A 25,475-nucleotide genomic window follows, 5' to 3' on the forward strand; every position below is an offset into this window, starting at 1 on the left:
AAGCAAATGGCTGCAGATGTCCAATGAATTATGGGGCCATTAAGCAAATTTGGCTTCCCCATTGACTTGGCTTGTTAGAAGCCAGCTGGGAAGGGCCCAATTGCCTATCATATGACTGGGGGGGACACTGCAACAGTTGTAACTGTAAGCTTTTTTTTTTGGTACTATTATAACTTTGAATGGTCCTTGAATGGTCATAAGTTGAGGACTACCAGTATAGGAATTTCAAAAACTAGTTCCTTTTCCGCTTAGTAAATCAATTACTACTGATCACTACTCTCTGGAAGCTTAGTTTTTCTCAGTGTGAATGCTGGTGGTTTACACGTGAGGGGTTAAAATCAGATTCTTGTTCCCCACCCAGCATCAATATCTATTAAACTCTATATTGACAAGAATGCTAATTTGCAGGATGAATAATGCTTTTCTGGGGGGGGGGTTCCCGCTGAATTAATCACATCAAAGTTTTTAGAGTTTTAATGTGGGATGAAGTTTGAAATGTGGTGGGGGAAAGGCCATGTTCTTTGGAAAGATTTCCCCCCCTTCAAAAAAAAGTGCAATTATTTGCGTTTTTTTCTGGATGATTCACTTCCTTTGCTGTTGAAAGGCGGTATGACAAAAGAATTTGCAGTTCACTTTGACATTGCTGATTAAATATTGGAAATGATAGGAACTGAGGTTTTAGCATGTTGTGGAAAGCTTCTTTGTTACTCTTGAAAAGATTTGTGAGCCTGTTCTCTTGTCTCCTCTCTGCCTCGTTTCAGATTGTTCTCCCTGCCATCTTTGTTTGCATTGCTCTTCTGTTCAGTCTGATTGTTCCTCCCTTTGGAAAATATCCCACCCTCGAATTGCACCCTTGGATGTATGATCAGCAGTACACATTTATCAGGTAAATATTAAGCCATAGTTCAAGAAATCTGATATAACCTAGTATGTTAGGGTGTGCAGGCTCAAACTCACAGATGAAGTCAGATGAGATAAATATTACAAAACCAATTTACGGTAATACCAGGTTATAAGTGCATCATATCATATACTTCTGGGAAATCTTACTAGAATTCTGAGTGGAGATAGAAATAAACATGGAAGGGCTATGGAATTAATGTGAATTAATGTGAAGGAACATTAATCTTGTTTGAAACAAATAGCTTCACCTTACTGAATTGTTCCTATTCCTCTGTTTCTGTTTGCTCTGCCTTTGAATTAATTTTAAGCCTTGATGGTTTCCTTTTGATGCATCCACAGCAATGATGCCCCACAAGACGCCACTACTCAAAAGCTTCTGAACGCTCTTCTCAACAAACCTGGTTTCGGGACCCGTTGCATGGAAGGATATTCCATTGCGTAAGTGGAATATTAGTGAAAACACTTTGTAAACTGAAGAAAGCTAGTTAAGAACTGGAGAACACTTGAAATACATCGTAGATCTCTTGGCAATTCCTAGTATGACTATGTTGTGTATTCGGTAATTCTGGGAGAAATGCAGAATGCAACTACAGAATATATATATATATCTGATAGGAAATCTGATGGGAAATGGGGCTCCTTAGTCCTGCCATCTGGATGGCTAGTGTAAGATTTCTGTTTTGTTTTGTTTTACAGAGAAGCTCCTTGTTCTGTGGGAGAAGAAGAGTGGAGCCAAGTTCCGGTGCCTCAGAATGTCATAGAAATCTTCCAGAAAGGCAACTGGACAATGGAGAATCCTTCCCCATCGTGCATATGTAGCAACAACAATATCAAGAAAATGCTTCCAGTGTGCCCTGCTGGGGCTGGTGGTCTACCTCCTCTCCAGGTATGTGGTTAACACTTGGGCTAAACTTTCTTCCAATCCGAATGCCTGGCAGCTAAAACATCCTGCTAGGAGGTAGAGAAGTAGGTGGATCGATTGTAGATAACTGTGAATTATTTCATTGATGTAATCAATTTAGAAGCTGCTATGGCCATTTGAGGTGGCACACAATTGTATAATGAACACATTTTTTTTTTCCAAAAAAAGGGAAATTATAGTTTCAAATGAAGATATCAGTCTCAGCAAAGAGAGTCACAAATCACCCTGTGAAGGTCTTTTGGAACAGTCAGATCTTTGGAGCTTGCTTAAAAGTAGGCTCTGGGTCATGTGATTTTCAGGGACAACACTGTTCCAGAGGAGAAGAGACAACCAAAGACAACTCTTGTTTCTGAAATCTTATCAAAAAGCATTGTTTCAACAATAGGGTCTTGAGACCTCTGAGAAAGAAATGGTCAAAGCGCTGGTGAGTAGGCCAGCTCTTCATAGTTGCTTTCCAAACCAGAAGAGGACTTGAGCTTATCCACAAGTGCATTAGACAGTTGCTCCTAGGTGAGGAGACCATAGGACACTGGTCTCTGGCAGGTTTAGACCTCTGGGAGATGAAGACACAGGTTTTGTCTAAATACTGAAGAATATTTTTAAACAACGAACCCAGCAATTAATTGTAAGAATATCCGCATCTATAAATAGATTGTGATTTAAAAAAGGTTGTGAAAGAGAAACAAGTTTTACCTTGCAAGGAAGAGTACTGATCTGAATGGGAATGTAAAGGTGACAAGCTACAAGAATTTTATGGAAAAAGATGCTAGTCTTGACATACAAAAGAAACAAGCAGAATTAAATTAAGTAGTAATTAAAAGGGATATACAGATTACAAACCAAAAGACTGACCTGGTTAATTTTTCTGTATTGGAGTTACAAACAATAGGCCTGTTAAAGGTTTGGAGAATTTTGTGAGAAAGGGGGGGGGGGAAGGAACAATGAAAAGAAATCAAGTTTTGGGACATTGTTTGAAGAGATAAAGTTGAAGAGTGTTAAAAAATAAAAGGAAGGGATGTAAAGTTGGTTTATTTAGTCAGGTTTAAAATAGACATGTTGTTATCTCTGGTAACCCTTGATAGACTTTTGCTTATCGGAACAGAATGATGAGACTTTAAGGCTTTGTTTATGGCTAAGAGATGAGTTGTGGAAACAAGCAATCATTTGTTGTACTTTATGTGGTATGATAAATTACTAAATTTGCACTTGTTGTGATGAAGGGGGAAGATATTTCTTTATACATTTTCTTTTCTAATTTTTCCCCCCGCACATTCAATTTTTTTCCTTTCCTTTTTTTTTAGTTTGCATTCATTTCTATTGTTGCAACTGTATTTTTTTTTAAAAAATAAAATGACTACTAAAAAAGCAATAAGGCCTGAAGGCAGCCAATTATGCCAGATCTTACCAAATGGACAATTGGAGAAAGGAGGCCTCATAAATACTCAGCTCTCCAGCCATGAAGGGCATTAGAGACAGAGTCAACTTTATCTAGTAGAAATGTCACTTGGGCAAAATGAGGTGCATCCATAGCTACCCGGTCTGCTACTTTGATATCATCAGAGTATAACATATTAGAATGGAGAGGAAAAAGAGAAACTTGGAAACCTTTAATAGCTAACTTTTAATATATTTCAGAGGTTTCCTGGCCTCTGGTGTGGATGGGAATATTCATAGGGGGCTCAGATTGCTGATTTCTATAGTAAATGACAATTGTGGTAGTTCAGGACCAATCACAATCCTGGCTTCTTCAGTGTTCCGTTTTTTTCTCCTCCTGCCCTGTCTACAGAGAACCCAGAAGACCACCGATATTCTGCAGAACCTGACGGGGCGCAACATTTCTGATTATTTGGTGAAGACCTATGCACAGATCATTGGAAAAAGGTGCTTCGTCTTGCTTATTGTTGCTGCTCTTCTTACTTGATAGCAACTAATACAATGACCGTCAAGCTGCTGTTTACACGGTGATACCATTCTTAGGAACGTAGCAAAGCTGATGTCTTGTCCAAATGCTTGTGATTGCTTTTTAAATGAACTTTGGTTTAGTTTGGAGCCTGGCAGTTATGCAGAAGGGTAGAATTAATGCATTTTGACCTCAGTGGCTTAGTGGCTGCCAAGTGGACAGACACATGGATAGCGTTCTCTGTGGGCGCGCCAGACCTTTGGAACCGCCTACCGGTCGAGCTCCGGATGGCCCCTGACCTTCGCTCCTTCCGGCGCGATCTCAAAACATTCTTTTTTGAACAAGCTGGCCTGGTCTGACGGGATGGGGTTGGGTTTTTAAAACTAGTTTTAATATGTATTGATTTTATGGGCATGATGTTTAATGGCTTTTTAATTTTTGTATTCAATTTTTATTGTGTATTGCCCTGTTCACCGCCCTGAGTCCTTCGGGAGAAGGGCGGTATAGAAATCAAATTATTAAATTAAATTAAATTACTTAAATATCTTATAAACCATTTCTCCACTTCACGTGGACCAGCTTCATTCCCAAGTGCAGTAGTGCAGGCTTCCTGTATTCAAGCAACCAGCTTGATTGATAGGTTGTATGCAGAGTGTTCCTTTTACTATCAAGAAAAGGAACACCAAGAATGTGATGACATCTTGTTAGTTTGATGCTTATTGGGCTGCCAAGCAATGGCGAGAGGCAGCAGTTATGGCAGGCAACCCAGCTGGTGGTGAGACCATATGTGGCTTGCAGGTTGACCCCCTATATGTCTTTAAGATGTTGGGATCAATTCATATGTTTTTTTTTAAAGATCAATATTTATTCTAACAATCACTTCAGCCCTTCGTAGTGAAGGAGGAGCTATGATCTGACTCCCTTTTCCTGCAATGAAGACTTAATGCAGGGAATATTGGTCTGTCACACAGCATGTTTCCTCAGATCAACTTCTTTCTATGTTGGCATTTTCTCTTCTAAAAATCTGATGAAGTGATTTCACAGAATTTTCCTTTTTGGTATATTTTCTGCCCTCCCTTTAGATTCTTTCCAAGCCATCTTGGTACTTTTCAAAACCTGTTTTACAGTATTGGTTGGTGCACTTTTGCTGAAGTGGGTTTCAGAAAGTAACACCGATCAAAACTCAGTTGAACAGACCTTTTCATGTAGCCCAGGGTGCTATGGATGAGAGACTGTTTATACAATGAAAGCCAGCTTAACAATCCTTGCATCTCAAAAACATTAGGGCTATAATGATAAATATGTTGAAAATTCACATGCTCTTTTTCTGCCTGAACCTTCAAGCAACAATTCTCACTATTCGCTGTGAGAGGGAGTAACAATTAAAGGATTTATTATATGTTACCCTACACCAGGGGTAGGCAACCTCGGCTCGTTTATGACTTATGGACTTCAACTCCCAGAATGCCTGAGTCAGCATAGCTGACTCAGGAATTCTGGGAGTTGAAGTCCATGAGTCATAAAAGAGCCAAGATTGCCTACCCCTGCCCTACACATGTGCAAGGAAAGGCTCCCCAGTCCCCTTTCTATTGAAAAGGCTTTTTAATCAAATGTGTTTCTCCCTATGTTATGAATGTTGGAACTGGTTGACTTAGATTTAACATAATGAAATTTTCTTTGCTTTTTATACCCACAGTTTGAGGAGTAAGCATTGGGTCAATGAGTTCAGGTAAATATATATATATATATATATTTCTCCTTTTGTGAGTGTTATCTGATCTTAAGAACTTGACTCATATCTGCAATTACTTTTTTATGGATTTTTCCAGTTTGGCTTTATTTTTAGGCCATTCCTTATTCATTTACTCAACGAATAGTGTGATGTAGCTACTCTTCGAGAGATGATAGTGATACACCAGAATGCATGAAATGAGTGTTCACACACTGCAGTTACATATGCTTTATTTTACCCACAACTGACTGAATGAGTTGTAATGTCCAGGCTCATATGTAACTCTCCGCCATAAACCATGGTTTACAAGCAAGAATGGGTGGGTTCATACAATGTGCTAAGCCCAAAACCTGTTGCATTATCATTTAGTTTATTTTGTGTGTATGTGAAAACCATTGATTATATATAGATGGGTAAGAGACATTGTTGGAAGTTGAGAGTAAGAAGGCAAAGTGGAGAGTAGAAAATGAAAAAAAGTGTGAATTAGTTAAAAAAAATTTATAATCTATAAATATAATACTATATCCAGCTATTCTGAAATTTGCTAGATTGGACATTCCAGATTGGAGAGAGTGAGCCTAATGATTGAATAAGACCCAAATGTAATTTCATAGCTCACCATTTGTTCTATATGGATCTCACTTTGATGAAGGAGAAGAGTGAGAAATATCTATGTGGCTGCTCTCCTTTTTGTTCATGTGTGAGGGAGATCTATCTCCTTATTTATCTATAATCAGGGTTCCCATTCTGTGTTACATTTAAAGAATGCCGTGTACCTTTGCTGAAGGTTTCAGCATATTTTTTTATGATTTTGCTCAATGCAAGGCTTTAGAAAGCGATAAATCTTGACCAAAATACAAAGCCATTGTGTAGGAAACGTTTACAAAAATAGACTTCTGTAACAGCTTCTTTCATCTGTTCATAGATATGGTGGCTTTTCGTTGGGAGCCAGTGGGTCTATTGTGCTTCCTCGAAACGAAGAGGTCAATGATGCCATCAATCAAATGAAGAAAATCTTGGAAATTACCAAGGTAAATAAGCAAAGAAATTTCGCTGTTAGAGGAAAAAGTTCCTCCAGGAATTTCTGCTCCTTTTTGAATTCACATATCCAGCATACCTTTGGGGATACAGCAGAATATAAGCACATAGACAAGCATCTTCCCTGATGTGATTACAAAGTAGTACATTACCTGGAGGTCTGTGGAATTTACTTTTTTAATTGGATTTTTTAAAATTTCATTTTTATTTTTAGGGGGGTGCTGCTGAACGGTTTCTAAACAGCTTCGGGAACTTCATGAAAGGCCTGGACACAAGTGATAATATTAAGGTACTAATTCTACTTGGCTGATCTCAGGAGTGTTATGGCTTAGACCTCTTGAACCACCACATAGTGTTTCCCCAAATTTAGATTGTTTTTTTCTGGAATTAAAATTAAAAGCATACTTCACTGTGATATCCACTTGGCTTACTTTTGTGATGTAAGATTTTATTTCCAAAAAGCCACTTACAGGTATTCCTCATTCAGTGACTACTTGTTCAGCACTGACTGAGTGGACTTACAACTGTTCCTCGTGGTTTCATGGTTGCGGCCACTGCAGCATCCCTGCGGCCATGGCACTGCGATTCGGGCTCTTGGCATGTTGCAGTATTCCATGTCATGTGATCACCATTTATGATCCTCACTGCTGACTTCTGACAAAAAAAGTCAAGGGGGAAAACCAGCAGGTCACAAATGAGGATTGTGACTTAGGGACACTGCCACTGTGTGATTGCCTAACAACTGGGACTACTGCTACTGCCATTATAAGTCAGTGTAGTCATGTGACGTTGTGCTTTATGATCATGTAACTTAACAACAGAGTTGCTGGTCCCAGTTAGCATTGTTAAGTGAAGACTACTTGTATGTTCCTGCAGGAGTGATTGACCTGGATATGATTCTTGACTGGGAAAAGACAAGCCAGAAATGTGATTCATACTAAGTAATAAAGAGCAACTCTCTAGGACACACAAATAATTCTGCTGGCCTCATCAGGTCCAGGTGGTTATAAATATCTAAGAGAATCCTGAATTTAGGAGAGGTCTTCCACCAAAATTTAGAAACAACATATACAAAACATATGGATTATAAGCATGGGCCAACTGCATTGCCCAGCTTCCCCTCCTTGTTAACCTAGAATTGCAAGCTGTATCTGAAACCAATCCCCCAAATTATATTTCCTGCCAGAAATGTCCATGCATGGCATTTTTTCATATCAATAGACATTTAGATATTTTTATATCCAAGGAACCAAGAAAAGGCATGTCCAAGACCAAAAAATAATTAGTATATTGTAAATACTAATTAAAATGAATTCCCCGCAGCATATAACTGCAGGTATCTCAATCTCTCTTACATGCAAACAACTGTCACACTGAAGTGCACAAAGAAAGCCAATGGGAGCCTACGATCTGATCCTCAAATCTGAGATCTCCGATCAAAAGACTAACGTTCTCTCAGTTAAAACCAGATATTTCCTTTTCAGGTGTGGTTTAACAACAAAGGCTGGCATGCCGTCAGTGCTTTTCTCAACGTGATCAACAATGCCATTCTCCGCGCCAACCTACAAGACGGAGAGAATCCAAGCAACTATGGCATCACAATCTACAATCACCCACTGAACCTCACCAAGCAGCAGATCTCCGAAGTTGCCTTGTACGTCCTGAAATGATAGAATGAAGGGTGGAAGGGAAAGGAACAGAGAGGGGAGACGCAATCTATCTCTCGTTGTCAAAGGAACATTAAGTCTGAAGTCTCTCTTCATGTAGTTCCAAAACTATAAACCGAGATTTCAATTACAGTTATCCTCTTTCTGAAGATATATTTAATTAAGAATCCGGCTGAATGAGTCAAAAATCAAGTTGTCCCCTTTTCCTCTTTCTCTTTACTAGGATGACTACTTCAGTGGATGTTTTGGTCTCCATTTGTGTCATCTTCGCCATGTCCTTTGTTCCAGCTAGCTTTGTAGTTTTCTTAATCCAGGAGCGTGTCAGCAAAGCCAAGCATCTCCAGTTCATATGCGGTGTGAAACCAGTTATCTACTGGGCGGCCAATTTTGTATGGGATATGGTAAGGCTGCATCTGTTTGACATTTTTACTTTCTGTTCCTTTTGATCATAATCTGAAACAATGCAGTTGCCCTGCAGAACATTGATCCTGTATTATATCCTGGCTTGTTAAATATAGAACCTGAGCAGAAATAGTAGATGTTGGTCTAGGGCAGGGGTAGGCAACCTCGGCTCTTTTATGACTCATGGACTTCAACTCCCAGAATTCCTGAGTCAGCATTGCCTATCCCTGGTCTAGGGATACACATTCTCTAAATATTAGGAGCTGGAATCTACACTGTATTTCCAAGGGTAGATTGCAATAACCATAAAGAAGATAGTGCTGCCACCGTACTGATTATTTAGTAACGCCGATGAGTTTCAGTTTAATTACAATTTCAGCCAAGTCCCAGCCCTGCGTGTGTAACAGTGTTCAGACTTGATGTAACAGCGGTGGAGATAGCAATTAGAATGCTTTGGATCTGAAAGCTGACACAGACTGCATCAAAAGCAGCAAGAAGACTTTGTGGAGATTGGGGTTCGATCCAATCAAAAGAAAAGAAAAAGGAATTGCAAAAATGCAAGCCAAACGCTTTGGATCATCAGAATCAGAATAGAGCTGGAAGGGACCTTGGAGGTCTTCTAGTCCAGCCCCCTGCTCAAGCAGGAGACCCTGTACCATTTCAGACAAGTGGCTGTCCAGTCTCTCCTTAAAAACTTCGAGTGATGAAGTTTATCAGACATCCTTTCTCCTTTTCTGTGGTTCCTCTTATGCTGTGGTCAATTTGTATCACTTTTGTCTCGTTGTAGTTAGCTTGAGAAGATCCAATTCTTAAAAGGATTGCCATGGCCATCTTCTACATAACTTAAATGTGATATTCATTTGCATCTTTTAATCTGGAGCTCTTCTGATTTTTTCTCTCTTTCTTTTCTTTGAAACTTACAGTGCAACTACATTATTCCGGCGACTTTGGTCGTTATCATCTTCATCTGCTTCCAGCAGAAATCCTACGTATCCTCAACCAACCTCCCAGTGTTGGCACTTCTACTTTTGCTCTATGGGTAAGGAAGACTCTTTTGGTTCAGGTGTGGGCAACCACTCAATATAATGCATGGAGAGACCTTAATGCCCGTCTTGTGTTCTTTGCCAGGTGGTCCATAACGCCTCTCATGTACCCAGCATCTTTTATATTCAAGATTCCTAGCACGGCATATGTGGTGCTGACCAGCGTAAACCTCTTCATTGGCATCAATGCGAGTGTAATCACTTTCGTCCTTGAGCTATTCACCAGCAGTGTGAGTTCCCACTGAGTAAACCAACAGTGGCATTTGGTTTTTCTGCAGAATTGATTCTATAGTGGGTTGGTGTCAAACGCATGTGGAAAGCAAGACATATTTGTGTTACTACATTTAGGACTTCTTCCAATTGCACAATATTTTCTAAATGTGCAATTGAAAGGGAAGACTCTGAATTTACGAATGCAATGGGAGGTACGCACCTTTGTACTATTGGAGAAAGGTAGAAACGCACAATTGAGATGGACATTAGAAGATGAAAACATTGCTTGAATACTAATTCATAAACAGGAGAAATCTAGCCAGTCAGTTCAATAGAAGTCTTTTCCAACAGAAAAATGAGGGAAGAAATTGGTATCAATAGTTGTTCTTCTAGTTATATGAGCCATGGTGGCGCAGTGGTTAGAATCAGTATTGCAGGCTACTTCTGCTGCCTGCCGGCTGCCTGCAGTTTGGCAGTTCGATTCTCACTGGCTCAAGCTCAAGGTCAACTCAGTCTTCCATCCTTCCGAGGTTGGTAAGATGAGGACCCGGATTATTGGGGGCAATAGGCTGACTCTGTAAAACTGCTCAGAGAGGGCTGTAAAGCATTGTGAAGCGGTATATAAGTCTAAGTGCTGTTGCTATTGCTATTCTTAATTCTTAAGTGTTTAGGGAGTTTCAGGGACGAGTTGGATTATCCACTCTACCGGTAAAAGCATCTTATAGACCACTGCCTAAAATCTGTAATTCGGAGTGAGTGAGCATAAGTTGTGAAATTAAAATGGAGCTTACATTTAAACTGTGAGCCTGGAATTATGTTTGTTCACCACTGAAATAGTAGAATCAAAGCAAATGGATCCTAGCTCTGTTGTTAGATTTGCCAATCCTAGCCCAGACTGTCCTTTTTAATTTTGAAAAGCAAAGAGGAACATCACCTTATTCCTTTTTATGCAGATGATTGATTGATTGATTGATTTAGGGGGGAAAAAACAGAGGAGGGTGCAGATTTATCCTTTTGCCCTAAACATTTTATATTTTAAACCAAAGCCAAGGGGACATGGTTCAAATCAAGTCTTATCAAAGCAATGACTGCTCAGTGCTTTCAATGCTTGGTGAGTTGTAGATCTGCTGCCCTTGACATCTGTCCTGTTTGTCAACGTTCAAGCTGCTGATCGCCTTGGCTTCTGTCTTCTTTAGAACTTCAGCAGCATCAATGACATCCTGAAATCTGTGTTCCTCATCTTTCCACACTTCTGCTTGGGCCGTGGCCTAATTGACATGGTGAAAAACCAAGCAATGGCAGATGCCCTTGAAAGGTTTGGTAAGTAAGATGTTGTTCACAGTGTAGGATTTCACAGCCTGGGCCAGGAGTGTGACACATTCTGTTTTTCCTATTATTTTTTTTAAGCCCCCAAACAGAAGGGAAGATCTGGTAGTATCCTTTTAGGCTACAGTAGCATGTTTTATCAAAAAAAAAAAAAGTCAAGAGGCTTTCGTGAACTACAGCTCAGTTCATTAGAGGTCTGGGGTAGCTAAACTGATGAGGTTTGGGGAGAAGGGAACAACAAAAGAGAAAATAAGGTGGGGTGATTAGATAGATATGGGTTACGTGTGAAATAGATTGTTGTTGTTGTTAGTTGCGAAGTTGTGTCCGACCCATTGCGGCCCCATGGACAACGTTCCTCCAGGCCTTCCTGTCCTCTACCATCTTCTGGAGTCCATTTAGGCTCACGCCTACTGCTTCAGTGACTCCATCCAGCCACCTCATTCTCTGTCATCCCATTCTTCTATTGCCCTCAATCTTTCCCAGCATTAGGCTCTTCTCCAGTGAGTCCTTCCTTCTCATTAGGTGGCCAAAGTATTTGAGTTTTAGCTTCAGGATCTGGCCTTCTAAAGAGAGAGTCAGGGTTGATCTCCTCTAGGACTGACCGGTTTGATCGCCTTGCAGTCCAAGGGACTCGCAGGAGTCTTCTCCAGCACCATAGTTCAAAGGCCTCAATTCTTTGGTGCTCAGCCTTTTTTATGGTCCAACTTTCACTGCCATACATTTCAACTGGGAAGACCATAGCCTTGACTATGCGCACTTTTGTTGACAGGGTGATGTCTCTGCTTTTTAGTGTGCTGTCTAGATTTGTCATGGCTTTCCTCCTGAGTGAAATAGATTACAACTCCTTTATCAATTGACCATTTTAATAGATTAAAAAGCTGTTGCATTTGTTGAGTCATTCCAAGACAGCCTGACATCTTTTTTTTTTAGTCTGAAAAGGTGCTGTTGGGCTCTATCTGACATTTGGCTACCATAGGCAAGCAGACTTCTCCTCCTACAGTGTCTGTTTTGTAGTGCGTATCTTAGTTTTTTTTAGCCATGAAAAGAGGAACAGGATCATTCCTTTTCCATCCCCATCAATACTAGTTTGTCACTTCTTTTGGTGCACTGCATTTTAAACATCCGTGTAAAGGTAAAGATAGACAACAGTGGCTCCTCGAGGATCTTCCTGAAGGCTGAACCAATTTATCTGCTTTCTCTGAACAGGCGAGAATCGCTTTGTCTCCCCTCTCTCCTGGAACCTAGTTGGGAGGAACCTTTTTGCCATGGCTATAGAAGGAGCGGTGTTCTTTCTCATCACGGTGTTGATCCAGTACAGGTTCTTTATCAAGTCTAGGTAAGAAATCCTCTGTGGCCATTGGTTCCTTGCATAGGAAGGGTGCATGGATACTTTAGGGCAGGGCTGTCAAACTGCCAGCCCACGGGCCAGACGCATCGTGCAGAAGCCGTGCCCACCCCATTGCCGACCATGGCAAAAACGTCCCGATACGTTGTGCGACGTCAGGTGATGTCGCGAGTTTGACATGTCTGCTTTAGGGTTAGGCTGAGGCATGAGGACCTAAATCAAGAATGGACAACCTAGCTTCCTCCAGGTATTTGGGATAGGTGAAGGTTCAACTCTTGTTCATTTCCAGCTCATGCAGCCAAGTGTCAGGAATTATAAAAATTATAATGGCAAACCTATAGAGGGGAGCATCTGACTTTGCAACTGGCTCGTAATTACAATAATTACAGTGTTCCACAGTCACATGATTGCCATTTGCAACCTTTCTTGCTGGCTTCCTACAAAAGCAAATCAAATGGAGAAGCCCGCAGGAAGTCACACGTTGCTGCTTTTTTTTTTTTTTGCCCACCCCCGTGCTCTGTGATGCTCATCTACCTGCAACCTTTGCCTGCCAGCCTGGGACTCCCACCTCTTCCCATACTGCAGTCACAGGAGATCCTCGCTTAAAGACGCCTGTGCTCCTTAGATTATAATTGCATCCAGGACTGCCGGGATTCCTGTCACTAAGCAATGCAGTCACATGATGTTGCACTTTGCAACCATCTTGCTTAGTGAGAGAAATTCTGGCCTCAATTGTTGTCGTAACCTGAGGCCTATCTTAATGCTCGTTTACATTACAGAAGAACAACAAAATAAAGGTCCCCTCCGAAAGGGTCAGAAGAGGAGAAATGGGGGATCAGCATTAAGATCAAAAATATTTATTTTCATTTTTTATACCAATAACTCACATTTATTTTAGAATTTACCATAGATCTGGTTTCACTCAGTAATACTCCTGGAACTTTGTATTTCTTCTTCTTTTTGTTTGGTCTCTCCCCTACCCCATATGTTGTCAGTTACAATAACAATTGAGGCCAGAATTTTTTGTCACTAAGCAATATGGTTGTAAAGTCCAACGTCATGTGACCGCATTGCTTAGCGACAGCAATCCTGGCAGCCCTGGATGCCATTGTAATCCAGGTCTGAAGCGAGGATCTCCTGTGACTGCAATACGGGAAGAGGTGGGAGTCCCAGGCAAGCAGGCTGGCAGGCAAGGGCTGCAGGTGGATGGGGTTTTGTCCATATTTCCTGCTCAGTCTATTCTTCTTCTGGTAACATACCAAAATCAACTTTTCAATTTCAAATACTTCAATTATCCAATGCAATTCTGCACCCTAATCAGTCAGTTATTTCATAAAATTCATGGAAGCAAGCCTACATTTGTCAACAAGCAAATCGGAATCGGGAAGCATTCTGCTTTACAGCGTGCCATAGATGTTTTTCTCTGTTGTTTCCCACCCTTAGCTTTAAAGCAGTGGCCCCCAACCATTTGGGCATCAGAGACCTGTTCTACGGAGAGAGTTTTTTCCACAGGCCAGAGCGGGCGTGGTTTTGCATGCTGCCTGTATCCCAGGGATGGGCCTTCGGTTGTTTGTGCATCCCAGCTTCTGACATGCCGCACCCCGGTGTCAGTCCACATCCCCGGGGTTGGGGCCCCCTAATTTAAAGCATCTTGGGAGTTCATTTTAAAATGTTAAGGTGGGACGTGCCTTTAGCGAAGTGTGAGTTTTAACTTTCTGTAAATTTGGAAATGTTCCACATACGCTATGGTGTCCAGTAGCGTATCTGTTAAGTAGCAGTGTCAGTGCTGAAGTAAATTTTAACGTAATATATTCCTTTTTCACTCTGTTTCCCTAAGGCCTATCAGTGCAAAGCTTCCACCTGTAAATGAAGAGGATGAGGACGTGATTAGAGAAAGGCAGAGGATCATTGGTGGTGGTGGGCAGAGCGACATCTTAGAAATCAAAGAATTAACCAAGGTGAGAGAAACAAACAAATTAAGCTGTACGTGTGAGAAAACGGCATTTTTCTCTTTGAACATTTATGCACCGTATCAAAGACTTGATTCTGAAGCCTACTGTCCCTGACCGTTGATTTTTCACCCAGTCTTGCTGCTGAAGAAAATTTCTCCCATGAGGGAGTAACTATAGGTCATTAAATGTACAAATTGATGCTACCCTTTCAGGGTTTCACTGGATATAAAAAAAGCAGAACAGAGTTGCTGACGGGTTAACTTCTGCGTGGTTTTCCTGAAGAGGCTTGTAGTTGATGGAAATGGAAATAAACAACAGAAAGGAAGATAAAAATCAGGAAAACTTTGCCTGGAAAGAAAATTTGGGCAGAGGGGTACAATTTGTAAAGCTGAATTGTTGTCATCTGCAAACCAATTTCTGTTACCAATTCCAGATGTACAGAATGAAACGGAAGCCTGCTGTGGATAGAATCTGTGTTGGAATCCCTCCTGGAGAGGTAAAGTTCTCAAGTATTGTAAATTTAATGTAACGTTACTCAAGGATTTAATAATATAAAGCAGTTGGTGAAACATTTACATGGAGCCCTGTAGTAATGGAAAGGCTTAAGCACACGGCTACATCATGGTAGTGATGTGGAGTGACTCCTTCACCATATTTTTTTGCTTTGATTTTCTGCACATAAATTGGTGCATGTTTTCCCTAAACTTTAAAGCTATATTTTTAAAAATATTTTCATAGCATTCTGTATATAGTTTCTTGCAATCCTCATAAGAACTGTTGCAAGAGCATTTAAAATTATCCCCATGTTTTATAGAGTAGGCGCTGCTGGCCTAAGAGCCCCTTATAAATTTGTGGATTTTATCCAAGAAATTTAGATATAAAATCCAAGTCTCTTGACTACTGTACTACAGAGGGACACTCACAATGCCTGGATTCTTTCTGAACTTCTGAACAAATTAAATGGTTCCCAGATCCCAGCATTAATGTCAGAAACTATGTAAAACATCTGTAGGGAAAGATGGGACGTATTGTGCTGATGTTGTAACTCTTAATGGTTACAGTGCTTTGGTCTCCTGGGCGTGAATGGCGCAGGGAAATCTTCCACTTTCAAGATGTTGACTGGAGACACAGACGTTACAGGAGGAGATGCTTTTCTGAAGGGAAACAGGTATGAAGAAAATTTATAGGTAGAACTCCTTTAGTGACCACAGTGGGGAACAGAAACCTGGTCGTTAAGTGAAGCAGTCATTAACTGAGATTGCAGCTGTACAGGTAGTCCTCGAGTTACAAACGTTTCCTCAGCGAATGTTCAAAGTTATGACATCCCTGTCCAAAAGTAGTTATGAACGGATCCCAGTTATATGTGTTGCAACGTTAAAACAGTCGTTCGCACTTAGGAACGACCGCAGAGACGCTGCCACATGCTACTTTGGTGCCATGTCTGAGAGTCCCGAACTGACCATGCTCGCCTCCTGCTCAGACCTGGGTGCCAGAGCCCTTGCACAGCCAGGCAGAGAAGTGCTGGGCCGACCTCTCCCCTCCCAGAGTGAGCCCCAGCCTCTCTCACCAGCGGGCACGGCCCTGCTCCACTACTTGCTGGAGTGCTGAACCCGCTCAGATTTCACAAATTGCGCTGCCCTGGAGCTGAAGAGCTTGGCGCGTCATCACCCTGCTCCCCTCGCTTCCCAAAAGCATTCCTTCACTAAATTGCAAGTGGAGCTCCTAAATAAACCTGCTTTCCAGCTCCGTCATGTATCTCCGCCATGGCATGCAGGGTAACAAAAGAAGTTTGTGGGACTAAAAAAATAAAGTTCAATCAGACCTTCCAACTTTGCGAGATCTTTTTTTCCCCCCGCAAGGACAGGCTCCATTACATTCGTAACTGGAGGACTACCTGTATTCATGATCTTATTTCAGCTTTGCTTTGCTATAGAGGAAGGTCATAAATGTGAGGATTGGTGACCGAATGACTGTTTCATCACCATCACTGCTAATGGTCACTACCTGTGGCTTTATCTATTCAGCCATTCACAATTATAACTTAGCACATAGCTCTACCTCTGCCTTAGATGTTCAAGTCTGAGAATTCTGTCAAGACAGCCGGAGCAAAACTGGCAAGTCTTTCAGAAGCTGTCTCATTTATTCACAGTATTTTGTCTAACATCGAAGAAGTCCATCAGAACATGGGCTACTGTCCTCAGTTTGATGCCATTCAGGAGTTGCTGACTGGGCGAGAGCATCTGGAATTCTTCGCACTCTTAAGGGGAGTTCCTGAGAAAGAAGTCTGCAAGGTAAAATGATGCAGGCAGGCAGAACCACCCAACTTCATTGCCACCACAAATTCTCCATGGCTGGTGATTAAACGGATTGTACAGAAACAAGCATATTCTTCCTGTCTCTTAAAAGAGACATGACATACATGCGTTTATTTTGTTTCACCATATTTGCTTAGAGTGCCTTAGAAAAACAGTATAAAATTACAAGCAAAAAGAAATCAACAACAACAACAAAAAGATATAAAGACCTGGCTATGTCAAATTCATTTTTACCCCACCCCACATCATTTCCAAGCCTATGTAAGCTAAATTCCTTCCTAAATGTGGGATATTTTACAATCTGGTCTATAGGGATTGTAGTTCCCTTTCAGCAGGGGAACTTCTCCGATTGCTCAACAGTCCTGTTTTTTGTTGTCATATTATTTTAGTATTTTCATCTGTGTCACCCAGAGTCATTTGTTGAGATGGGTCAGGAAGGGAGGGAGGGAGGGTCTTTCTTTGATTGCTTCTTGTATCTTCCATTCTCAAGAAAGGGAAATTTATTGTAATTGGCTGAAATCATTCACAACAAAATTTTGGTTGAATCAGAAGTATTGCACAGTCTTAATTGGGTTAGGACGCTGAGCCTGTCGATCAGAAGGTCGGTGGTTTGGCGGGTCGAATCCCGAGTGCCGTGTAGCAGAGTGAGCGCCTGTTACTCGTCCCAGCTCCTGCCAACCTAGCAGTTCGAAAGCACCTAAAAATGCAAGTAGAAAAATAGGGACCACTACGGTGGGAAGGTAACAGCGTTCTCTGCGCCTTTGGCGTCTAGTCATGCCGGCCACATGACCACGGAGACGTCCTCTGACAAGCGCTGGCTCTTTGGCTTTGAAACGAAGATGAGCACCGGCCCTTAGAGTCGGAAATGACTAGCATACATGTGCGGGGGAACCTTTACCTTTACCTTTTAATAGATAGCAGATTAATGAATAGGACTTGAACTATCCTCTGTCCTAAATTGCAGAGACTGTATTTCAATTCTTATGTTGCTTTTCCATCTGGCAGGTTGGTGAATGGGCTGTCCGTAAACTAGGCCTTGTAAAATATGCTGAAAAATATGCCGGCACCTACAGTGGTGGGAACAAGCGCAAGCTGTCTACTGCAATGGCCCTAATTGGGGGGCCTCCTGTGGTCTTCCTGGTAAGTATAGACATGATCACAATAGTAACATATAACTCATTAAAATTAGGAAGACACCTTGAAGAGTGTCAACCAAAACTATTTTGCTATCAGAAGTAGAGTGTGAATGGCCCTCCCAGCCTCTTACATAGAAAACAGATCAGTGTTATCTTGGCACTTGACACATGCTGTAAGAATAAACACAGTTCACTAACAATTTAGTGGACTTTTCAAAATATTTCAGATCAGCTTGTTACAGTTGATATGACATCTCTCATTCCACTTGAGATAGTTGATAAAACTTCAATTTTTTAATATTCTGTTTCTAGAATCATTGGCTCTCCAGATGGTGGTTAACAACTCTTGTCCCTCATCATGAGTTTATACAGTCTGTTGTTATTAGCAGTTGTCATTTTGCAGTGCTTTATGGACTGCAGGTTGGCAAATGAAAGAGGCAGCTTTTACAATACTTTCTCCCTACCACACAATTTGCAGAGTATTTTTTTAATAATGAGAAAAATTCCAAAATGCCAATGGCACTCAAGATTTAATAAAAGTCCCGACGTTCACTAATTTCATTTAGCACCTTATTCAGGAAATGAATATTTTTTTTTATTGAAAAGTTTTAACATACAATTTTTCCCTTAAAAAAAATCCCCCCTCCCTTCTCCCTCCCCCCCTTCCTCTCCCCCCTCCCCCCCTCCCCCCCTCCCCCCCGACTTCCCAGAGCTAAATACAAGGTATATAAAAAAAACAATCATAAACAACCATATACTAACAATCATAAACTCTAAAATCTATCACTCTCTAGCTTATATAGGATAAAACAAACCTTAGTAGTATTAAATATATATAAAAAATAATAATAATAATAATATAGAAAAAGAAACAAAGAAAGAAGACTTATTCAAATATGAAACTTCTTAACCCTATACTTATTCTGGATAAACTCAAGCCATTTTCTCCCTTCCATAATATAACGTTCTTGCAAGTAATCTTTCAAATAGGCCGAAATCTTCGCCATTTCAACCAGGACGGAAACCTTTAAAGTCCACTCTTCTATAGTCGGCAGTTCCTCTTTCCAGTACTAACCTATCAAAAGTCTTACTGCCGTAGTTAAATTCAACAACAACTTAGTGTGTTCCACCAGACTTTTATCCAAAAAGCCTTAGCCTTTTTACAAGTCCACCATATATAAAAATATATTGCGTCTTCATCACTGCACCTCCAACTTTTAGGCTAATAATTCAGATACATACTTAGCTTTTTAAAATCTAAATACCATCTATAAAACATTTTGTAAAAATTCTCTCTTAGATTTCAAACTTGTGTAAATTTTACTTTCCTCACCCAAATCTTTTCCCACCTCCCACTACTTGGCTGTAAGTACGTTGTGAAAGTTCCATAGACTTCTGCTGATCTTGTTCTTTTATCTTTTTTGATCGTTTTAAAGCAGCACGCGTCACCCTCTGTTCTCTGGGATCATCCAAAGGTGTTATATCTTGATCTCCTCCAGCACCATTCTCCTCTGTCTGTCCATCTTCAGCCTCTTGATGTTCTCCTTCTCCAGATCCCTTTGCAGCTTCCAGAAGTGTTAATGGGGTTGCTTTTAAAACATTATTGTAAAAATCACGTGCTTGCATCACAGTAACCAGACGGTACCGTTTACCTTCATGCATCACCATCAACCCAGCTGGGATCTCCCATCTGAACCTTATATCTCGTTGCTTGAGCTCTTGCACAAGAAATGTAAAATCCTTCCTTCTCCTTAAAATCTTTGGAGGAATTTCTTTTAGAACCAGAACTTCTTGACCAGCAATCACGACTTTAGTATCATAGGCAGCTCGTATAACTTCATCTCTAATTTCCCTTTTTGCAAAATAAACCACCACATCTCTAGGCAACTTTCTCTGTCTAGCAATCCATGAGTTCACACGAAACACTTTATCCATGCCTCCTTTTATTTCAGATGCTGGCTGATTCAATACCACTTCGAGAGCCTCAGAAACCAGCTGCTTTAGATCTTCCTTAATATTCTCCTTTAAACCTCTGATTCTAATGGCAAACTGCATCTGGAAATATTGAGCAAGACTCAATTCTCTATCCAATTTGTCTCTTAAATCTTCATTCTCCAATACTTTTGCTTCTAATATAGCATTCTTTTGAGTCAAATCTTCCACTTTTTCCTCCAAATCTTCCACACATTCAGCTACTTTATACACTGAAGACAAAATGTCTACCTTCATCACACTGAACTTCTGTTCCATCCTCTCCACCATTCTCTCCTCCAACTTCTTCAATTTCTCCTCCATCTGTGCAAATTTATCACCCATTGCTTCCAAAATTACCTGGGTATGTTTTTCAAGAGCATCTTGTAAATCCTTCGATGTCAATACATCAGGAGGATGCAAAGCCTGCAATAATGATTGTTGCACCGGAGAAGTTCCAGCACTCCGAAGAGTTTTAGGGGGAGGTTTAGCCGCCATCTTTTACTTTCAATTGTGACGCACTTTCACTTTAAGTTTAAAAAAACCATCAAGCTCGAGAGTAAAATAAAATAATCCTCTTCACCTTTTCCTCTTGTACCGCTCTGCCTGCTCTTATTGCTCCATAGTCCTTCCTTCAGGCAGGGGTGGTCGCAGACGCCTGGCTCCGCTCCATGAAGTCAGGAGCAGAGGCGCTGGCCAGCTGGGAGCGACCCAGGCTACTGGGGAGTTCGATCCTTCAGCCGCCCAAGCTGCAAGCTCAGGCGGCCCCGGAGAACTCGACCCCTACCTGGGGCCTCACCCCCTCCTCTTCTCCCGAGGAGGGGGCTTCAAATTCGCCCGAACAGCTGATCGGCGCTGTTTCGGGCGAAAATCACACAGCTGAGCCGCGGGCAGCCCGGGAAGGCTGTCTCCGGCGCCATGGAGCCACCGGAAGTCAGGAAGGAAGGAGGAAATGAATATTAAGCCCTTGTCTTGTGTAGTTCAGCCTGCATGACAATAAGCACTTTGCTATGGCAATAATGGTGAAACCAATGCATTTATTCTGTGTAAATTGAAGGATGAGCCAACTACAGGAATGGATCCCAAAGCCCGCCGCTTCCTTTGGAACTGTGCCTTGAGCATCATCAAAGAGGGGAGGTCTGTGGTCCTTACATCTCACAGGTAGGTGGTACAGTATACAAAAAACTGTTTTGCATGATTTTCAACTTAGGGCCCACTTACTCTCCCTTTGTGACATATGTTAGAAACATAACAGAATGTTTTTGATGTAAATTTTGCTAGGAGGGAAATGCACAGAAATTTAATGGCACAAGAGATCCATCTACCCGAGTAAAGATAAAACGAAGCAAAAGCAGAATATGCTAATAATCTTGTCTTCTTTTACATATGACCACTTAGTAATAAAGCAGAAGATGCATTTTTCTGAAATGTTTTCATTTTAGCTAGCAAGGCTTGTTTAGACCAGCAGGAGGCAGCATAAGCACCTCCACAGCCATCTCTTTCTTGTGGCCCTTGTTACTACCTATGCAGTATGCTTCCTATGGATCTAAGATATTTTTTTTTTGTGACCAAGGAAAGCATTTGGAGAAGAAAAGGAAGGTTTATGATACAGGTCCCTGCTAGAATTGCTAACAGTGGGAAAGGGCCGTTTCTCTCACTTGCAGAATGACATTTTAATATCTTAAAAAGATTCCAAAACCTGCATATCCAGACCTTCCTTTGCTTGAGGAATTAAAACAGATGTGATTTTCAAAAATCACTAAATATGCGTGTTTGTGAAAGGGGAAATAATCAGCAAGGAGACAATAAGTAATTCCAAAGTTTATAAATAGATTGATGTAATTATTGATGGTGTACAATGGGAGAAAATTGTATTAAACAACTATGTTTAATAATATTTTTACTGGGGTTTTCTCTTTTTTTATTTTTTTTCTGTTTCTTTACCTTTATATGATTACAGCTTCTATGTTTAGAACAATGACAAATAAGGGCAATTTTGTAGACGTTTCTCATTATTTCTTAAGATGACATAACGAACTTAGTTCTATTAATGAATGAAGCAATGAATTTTAAATTCTAATAATGGTAAACTATTTACTATTTTTATTTGTCTCTTTACATCTTTTTTCCGTTTATATAATTTATTCTTTTCCTTTGCTATATTTTTTTAAAAAACACGGAATACTTCATATGCACCTGGTTTTCTTCCCCAAATAGCATGGAAGAATGTGAGGCCCTCTGCACTCGAATGGCAATCATGGTGAATGGGCGGTTCAGGTGCCTTGGCAGTGTCCAACACTTGAAGAACAGGTAAAATTGCTTGGTCCCTCCTGTCTTTAGGCACCTAAAGACACATCAGGACCTTGTTGTTTATGTTACTTTTCCTTTTTATGTTTAGTTGTAAGCTGCTCAGTCTCTTTGGCATTTATCCCAAAATAATTAATTAATATTTGAAAGTATTTGTTGTTGTTAGCTGTGAAGTCGTGTCCGACCCATCGCGACCCCATGGACAATGTTCCTCCAGGCCTTCCTCTCCTCTACCATCTTCTGGAGTCCATTTAGGCTCACGCCTACTGCTTCAGTGACTCCATCCAGCCACCTTATTCTCTGTCGTCCCCTTCTTCTCTTGCCCTCAATCTTTCCCAGCATTAGGCTCTTCTGCAGTGAGTCCTTCCTTCTCATTAGGTGGCCAAAGTATTTGAGTTTTAGCTTCAGCATCTGGCCTTCTAAAGAGCAGTCAGGGTTGATCTCCTCTAGGACTGACCGGTTTGATCGCCTTGCAGTCCAAGGGACTTGCAGGAGTCTTCTCCAGCACCATAGTTCAAAGGCCTCAATTCTTTGGCGCTCAGCCTTTCTTATGGTCCAACTTTCACTGCCATACATTGCAAATTTGCAAGTATATAAAGTTGTAATCATATATTAGACCCTCATCAAAGAAAAATGGCTGTCCTAATTTATCATCGATCAATGAGCATTTTGAGGCTTTTCTCATTAACTACCAGGACTATGACTGTGTGGCCCTTTTGAAATCAATGGCACGTTTTTTCCCCCCAGGATCATAAGTGACCTGTGAGAAAGCCAGAACACCTTACAGCTATGATATCTTTTTATCCTAAACTTAGGATAACCATACTGAGTATCTTTGCTTTCCTTATATTTCAGGTTTGGAGATGGCTACACAATAATTGTACGAATAGCAGGGGTAAACCCCGACCTAACCCCTGTTGAGAACTTCTTCAAGCTCGCTTTTCCAGGAAGCGTGCTGAAGGAGAAGCATCGCAACATGCTGCAATATCAGCTCCCATCCTCTCCATCCTCTCTGGCTAGGATATTTAGCATCCTTTCCCAGAACAAAAAGAGACTCCACATAGAAGACTATTCTGTGTCCCAGACCACACTTGACCAAGTAAGTTGATAGCATGAAATGTGGGCAGGGGGGGAGGGTTCATTGATCGTCCTCCTGAGCTGTAGCTTATTAACCTTCATACTTCAATTACTACCTTGGTTATTTCTCTGTTGGTTGATATCCACTCCAGTCACAATAGGAGAAAAAGACATCTCCCTATGATGATCTCATTATTGACGCCCAGATCTTTCTTCTCTCAGGTATTTGTAAACTTCGCCAAGGACCAAAGTGATGATGACCACACAAAAGACTTGTCGTTGCACAAAAACCAGACTGTGGTAGATGTAGCTGTTTTGAGTTCCTTTTTGCAAGATGAGAAGGTGAAGGAAAGCTGTGTATGAACAACCTTTCTCAGAAGGACGCAATGGTCACACTGAGCAGAAGGAGAAATGTTCATCCTTTCTGCGTTACGGATGGGATCTTCCCAAGTGGAAACAGATCGAGACCGAGGAGGTGGAGATGGAAATAGTAATCATTCAATGCAATGCAATTCAATGCAAACAAACCAATATTCCATTACAGGGGCAGCGCCTCTGGGAGATGTTGCCTTGTTGTACTGTTCTCTAGTGAAAGACTTGAATTTAGTTACTCTTACATTATGATTCTGTGAAACTCTAATATGGTGCCACTTGCTGCTACGTTGTCTTTTGCCATATTCCCACTTGTTTCTACTTAGTTATGTTTTATGTTAAGAATTATGTAACAACAGTTCAGAGATTTGTGGCCAGTGATTTATTTATTCACCATGCTAAGGTAGGCACAGCTCCTCTGCCCAGGAAAAGGAACTGCTTGGGCACTACATCATTGCTGGCAATGAACGCATCAACAGAACCAGTGTCCAGCAGTCACACCCAGTGTGATATTGTGGCCTTATTTAAGTATTAGCTGTTGGTCTGGTTGACCCATACATATTTGAGGGGACTGGTATAACAACCATTAGGGGTCTTAGTAGTGGGCCATGAAGCATACCCTCAAAATAGGCTAGTTTGAATTCAGTGTTTCTTAATGGCTTGTCGGAGAATCAACAATGAACCATCAAAGCATCTGAGACAACTTTTGTCCTAATAGTATGGTGACCAATTACTTATTTTTCCCCTTTGCTTTTGTTGTGGGGCCGTTGCTGTTTTTTAGGCTTCCTTACTTAAGCTTGATTGTTGATATGTCGACTTTCTTGCAAAAGTACTATCTGTAGGAGAGACTCAGCAAACTCTGAAGAGCTCTCTATTAACATCTATACTAGGGTATCTTGTTTTCCTGCCTACCACAAAATATCTAAATGCATATAGCATTGTTTCCACCAATCTTGAAAATTTTCAGTTATACCATCACCTCTGTCCTGTTTGCATATAGTTTTAAATCATACAATGGTGATCTCCTGCTTCGCATAGCAGAGATGCTGTTTCAGGGTTGAGGTTGGAGAAAGCCCTCCAGAAAAAAAACAGCCGGGGGTCTTGAAGTCTTGAATGTCCTGAGTTTCCATAGTCCTTCCATTTCTCTTACTTCGTGGCTATTATGTGGCACCTACACTGATCTCCTACTCCAGATATGGATGGAAGGTAGGCATTAAAAGTTGGATATGTAGATCACAAGCAACTAATAAATAGATTTTTTTTAAAAAAAAATATGCCCCATTTTTCAGCAAATTTATTTGGAAATTTACATGGGAACTTTTTTCATTCAGCCCAGACATAAAAAGCTAAGAAAAACAAAATTGCTACAAATATCTTTTTGTAGTACTGGTTATCAAACCAACACTTGTGCTCATCACAGCTGGCATATACTAATATTACAGTTATGTCCCAAGCCAGGTAAAGTTCTGAAATGATTAGTTGCACTAAGTCCTTTTGAAGTCAGCAGGACATCAGTCTGAATCCTGCACAAACTTTTTTTGCACCCAACTTTCAATGACCTGCAATTTAGTTTCTCTAAGTAGATATTTTTTTCTACAAATATAAATGCTCTATTTTAGTATAATTTTAAAACACGTTTGCAAATTTAACACAATTATAAGAGGTAAACATTAATTGTACAATCCCTTGATACAACAGTAACTCAGAATAATTGAGAGTTAAATGACAACTGTGTACATTCGCAATATAAGGCTGAAATCCTATACATGATGACCTGACAGTTAGATGTACTGATCACAATGGGACTTCAATAAAAGAATAACTGCATTATATTCCCATTGCTTTCAGTGGGGA

At 40.8% G+C, this 25,475-nt stretch overlaps 1 protein-coding gene across 1 annotated transcript in view; it reads left to right on the forward strand.

The window, feature by feature from the left end:
• The window catches only part of ABCA1 (ATP binding cassette subfamily A member 1), a 126,735-nt gene that overhangs the window by 98,434 nt on the left and 2,826 nt on the right, over window positions 1–25,475 (forward strand). Inside the window, exons 29-50 of the mRNA XM_081320309.1 lie at window positions 762–886; window positions 1,243–1,341; window positions 1,600–1,789; window positions 3,612–3,706; window positions 5,422–5,454; window positions 6,383–6,488; window positions 6,710–6,784; window positions 7,980–8,149; window positions 8,386–8,563; window positions 9,488–9,603; window positions 9,693–9,837; window positions 11,017–11,140; window positions 12,353–12,482; window positions 14,329–14,449; window positions 14,877–14,939; window positions 15,505–15,611; window positions 16,593–16,734; window positions 17,764–17,898; window positions 20,923–21,026; window positions 22,083–22,175; window positions 23,028–23,271; window positions 23,472–23,591. Coding sequence (XP_081176435.1) covers window positions 762–886; window positions 1,243–1,341; window positions 1,600–1,789; window positions 3,612–3,706; window positions 5,422–5,454; window positions 6,383–6,488; window positions 6,710–6,784; window positions 7,980–8,149; window positions 8,386–8,563; window positions 9,488–9,603; window positions 9,693–9,837; window positions 11,017–11,140; window positions 12,353–12,482; window positions 14,329–14,449; window positions 14,877–14,939; window positions 15,505–15,611; window positions 16,593–16,734; window positions 17,764–17,898; window positions 20,923–21,026; window positions 22,083–22,175; window positions 23,028–23,271; window positions 23,472–23,591 — 2,715 coding nt within the window. The remainder of the gene's footprint in view (window positions 1–761; window positions 887–1,242; window positions 1,342–1,599; window positions 1,790–3,611; window positions 3,707–5,421; window positions 5,455–6,382; window positions 6,489–6,709; window positions 6,785–7,979; window positions 8,150–8,385; window positions 8,564–9,487; window positions 9,604–9,692; window positions 9,838–11,016; window positions 11,141–12,352; window positions 12,483–14,328; window positions 14,450–14,876; window positions 14,940–15,504; window positions 15,612–16,592; window positions 16,735–17,763; window positions 17,899–20,922; window positions 21,027–22,082; window positions 22,176–23,027; window positions 23,272–23,471; window positions 23,592–25,475) is intronic.

The sequence above is a fragment of the Vipera berus genome (genome assembly GCF_964194415.1).
Source record: "Vipera berus genome assembly, chromosome: 2".
In the NCBI taxonomy this organism is placed as follows: Eukaryota; Metazoa; Chordata; class Lepidosauria; order Squamata; family Viperidae; genus Vipera; species Vipera berus.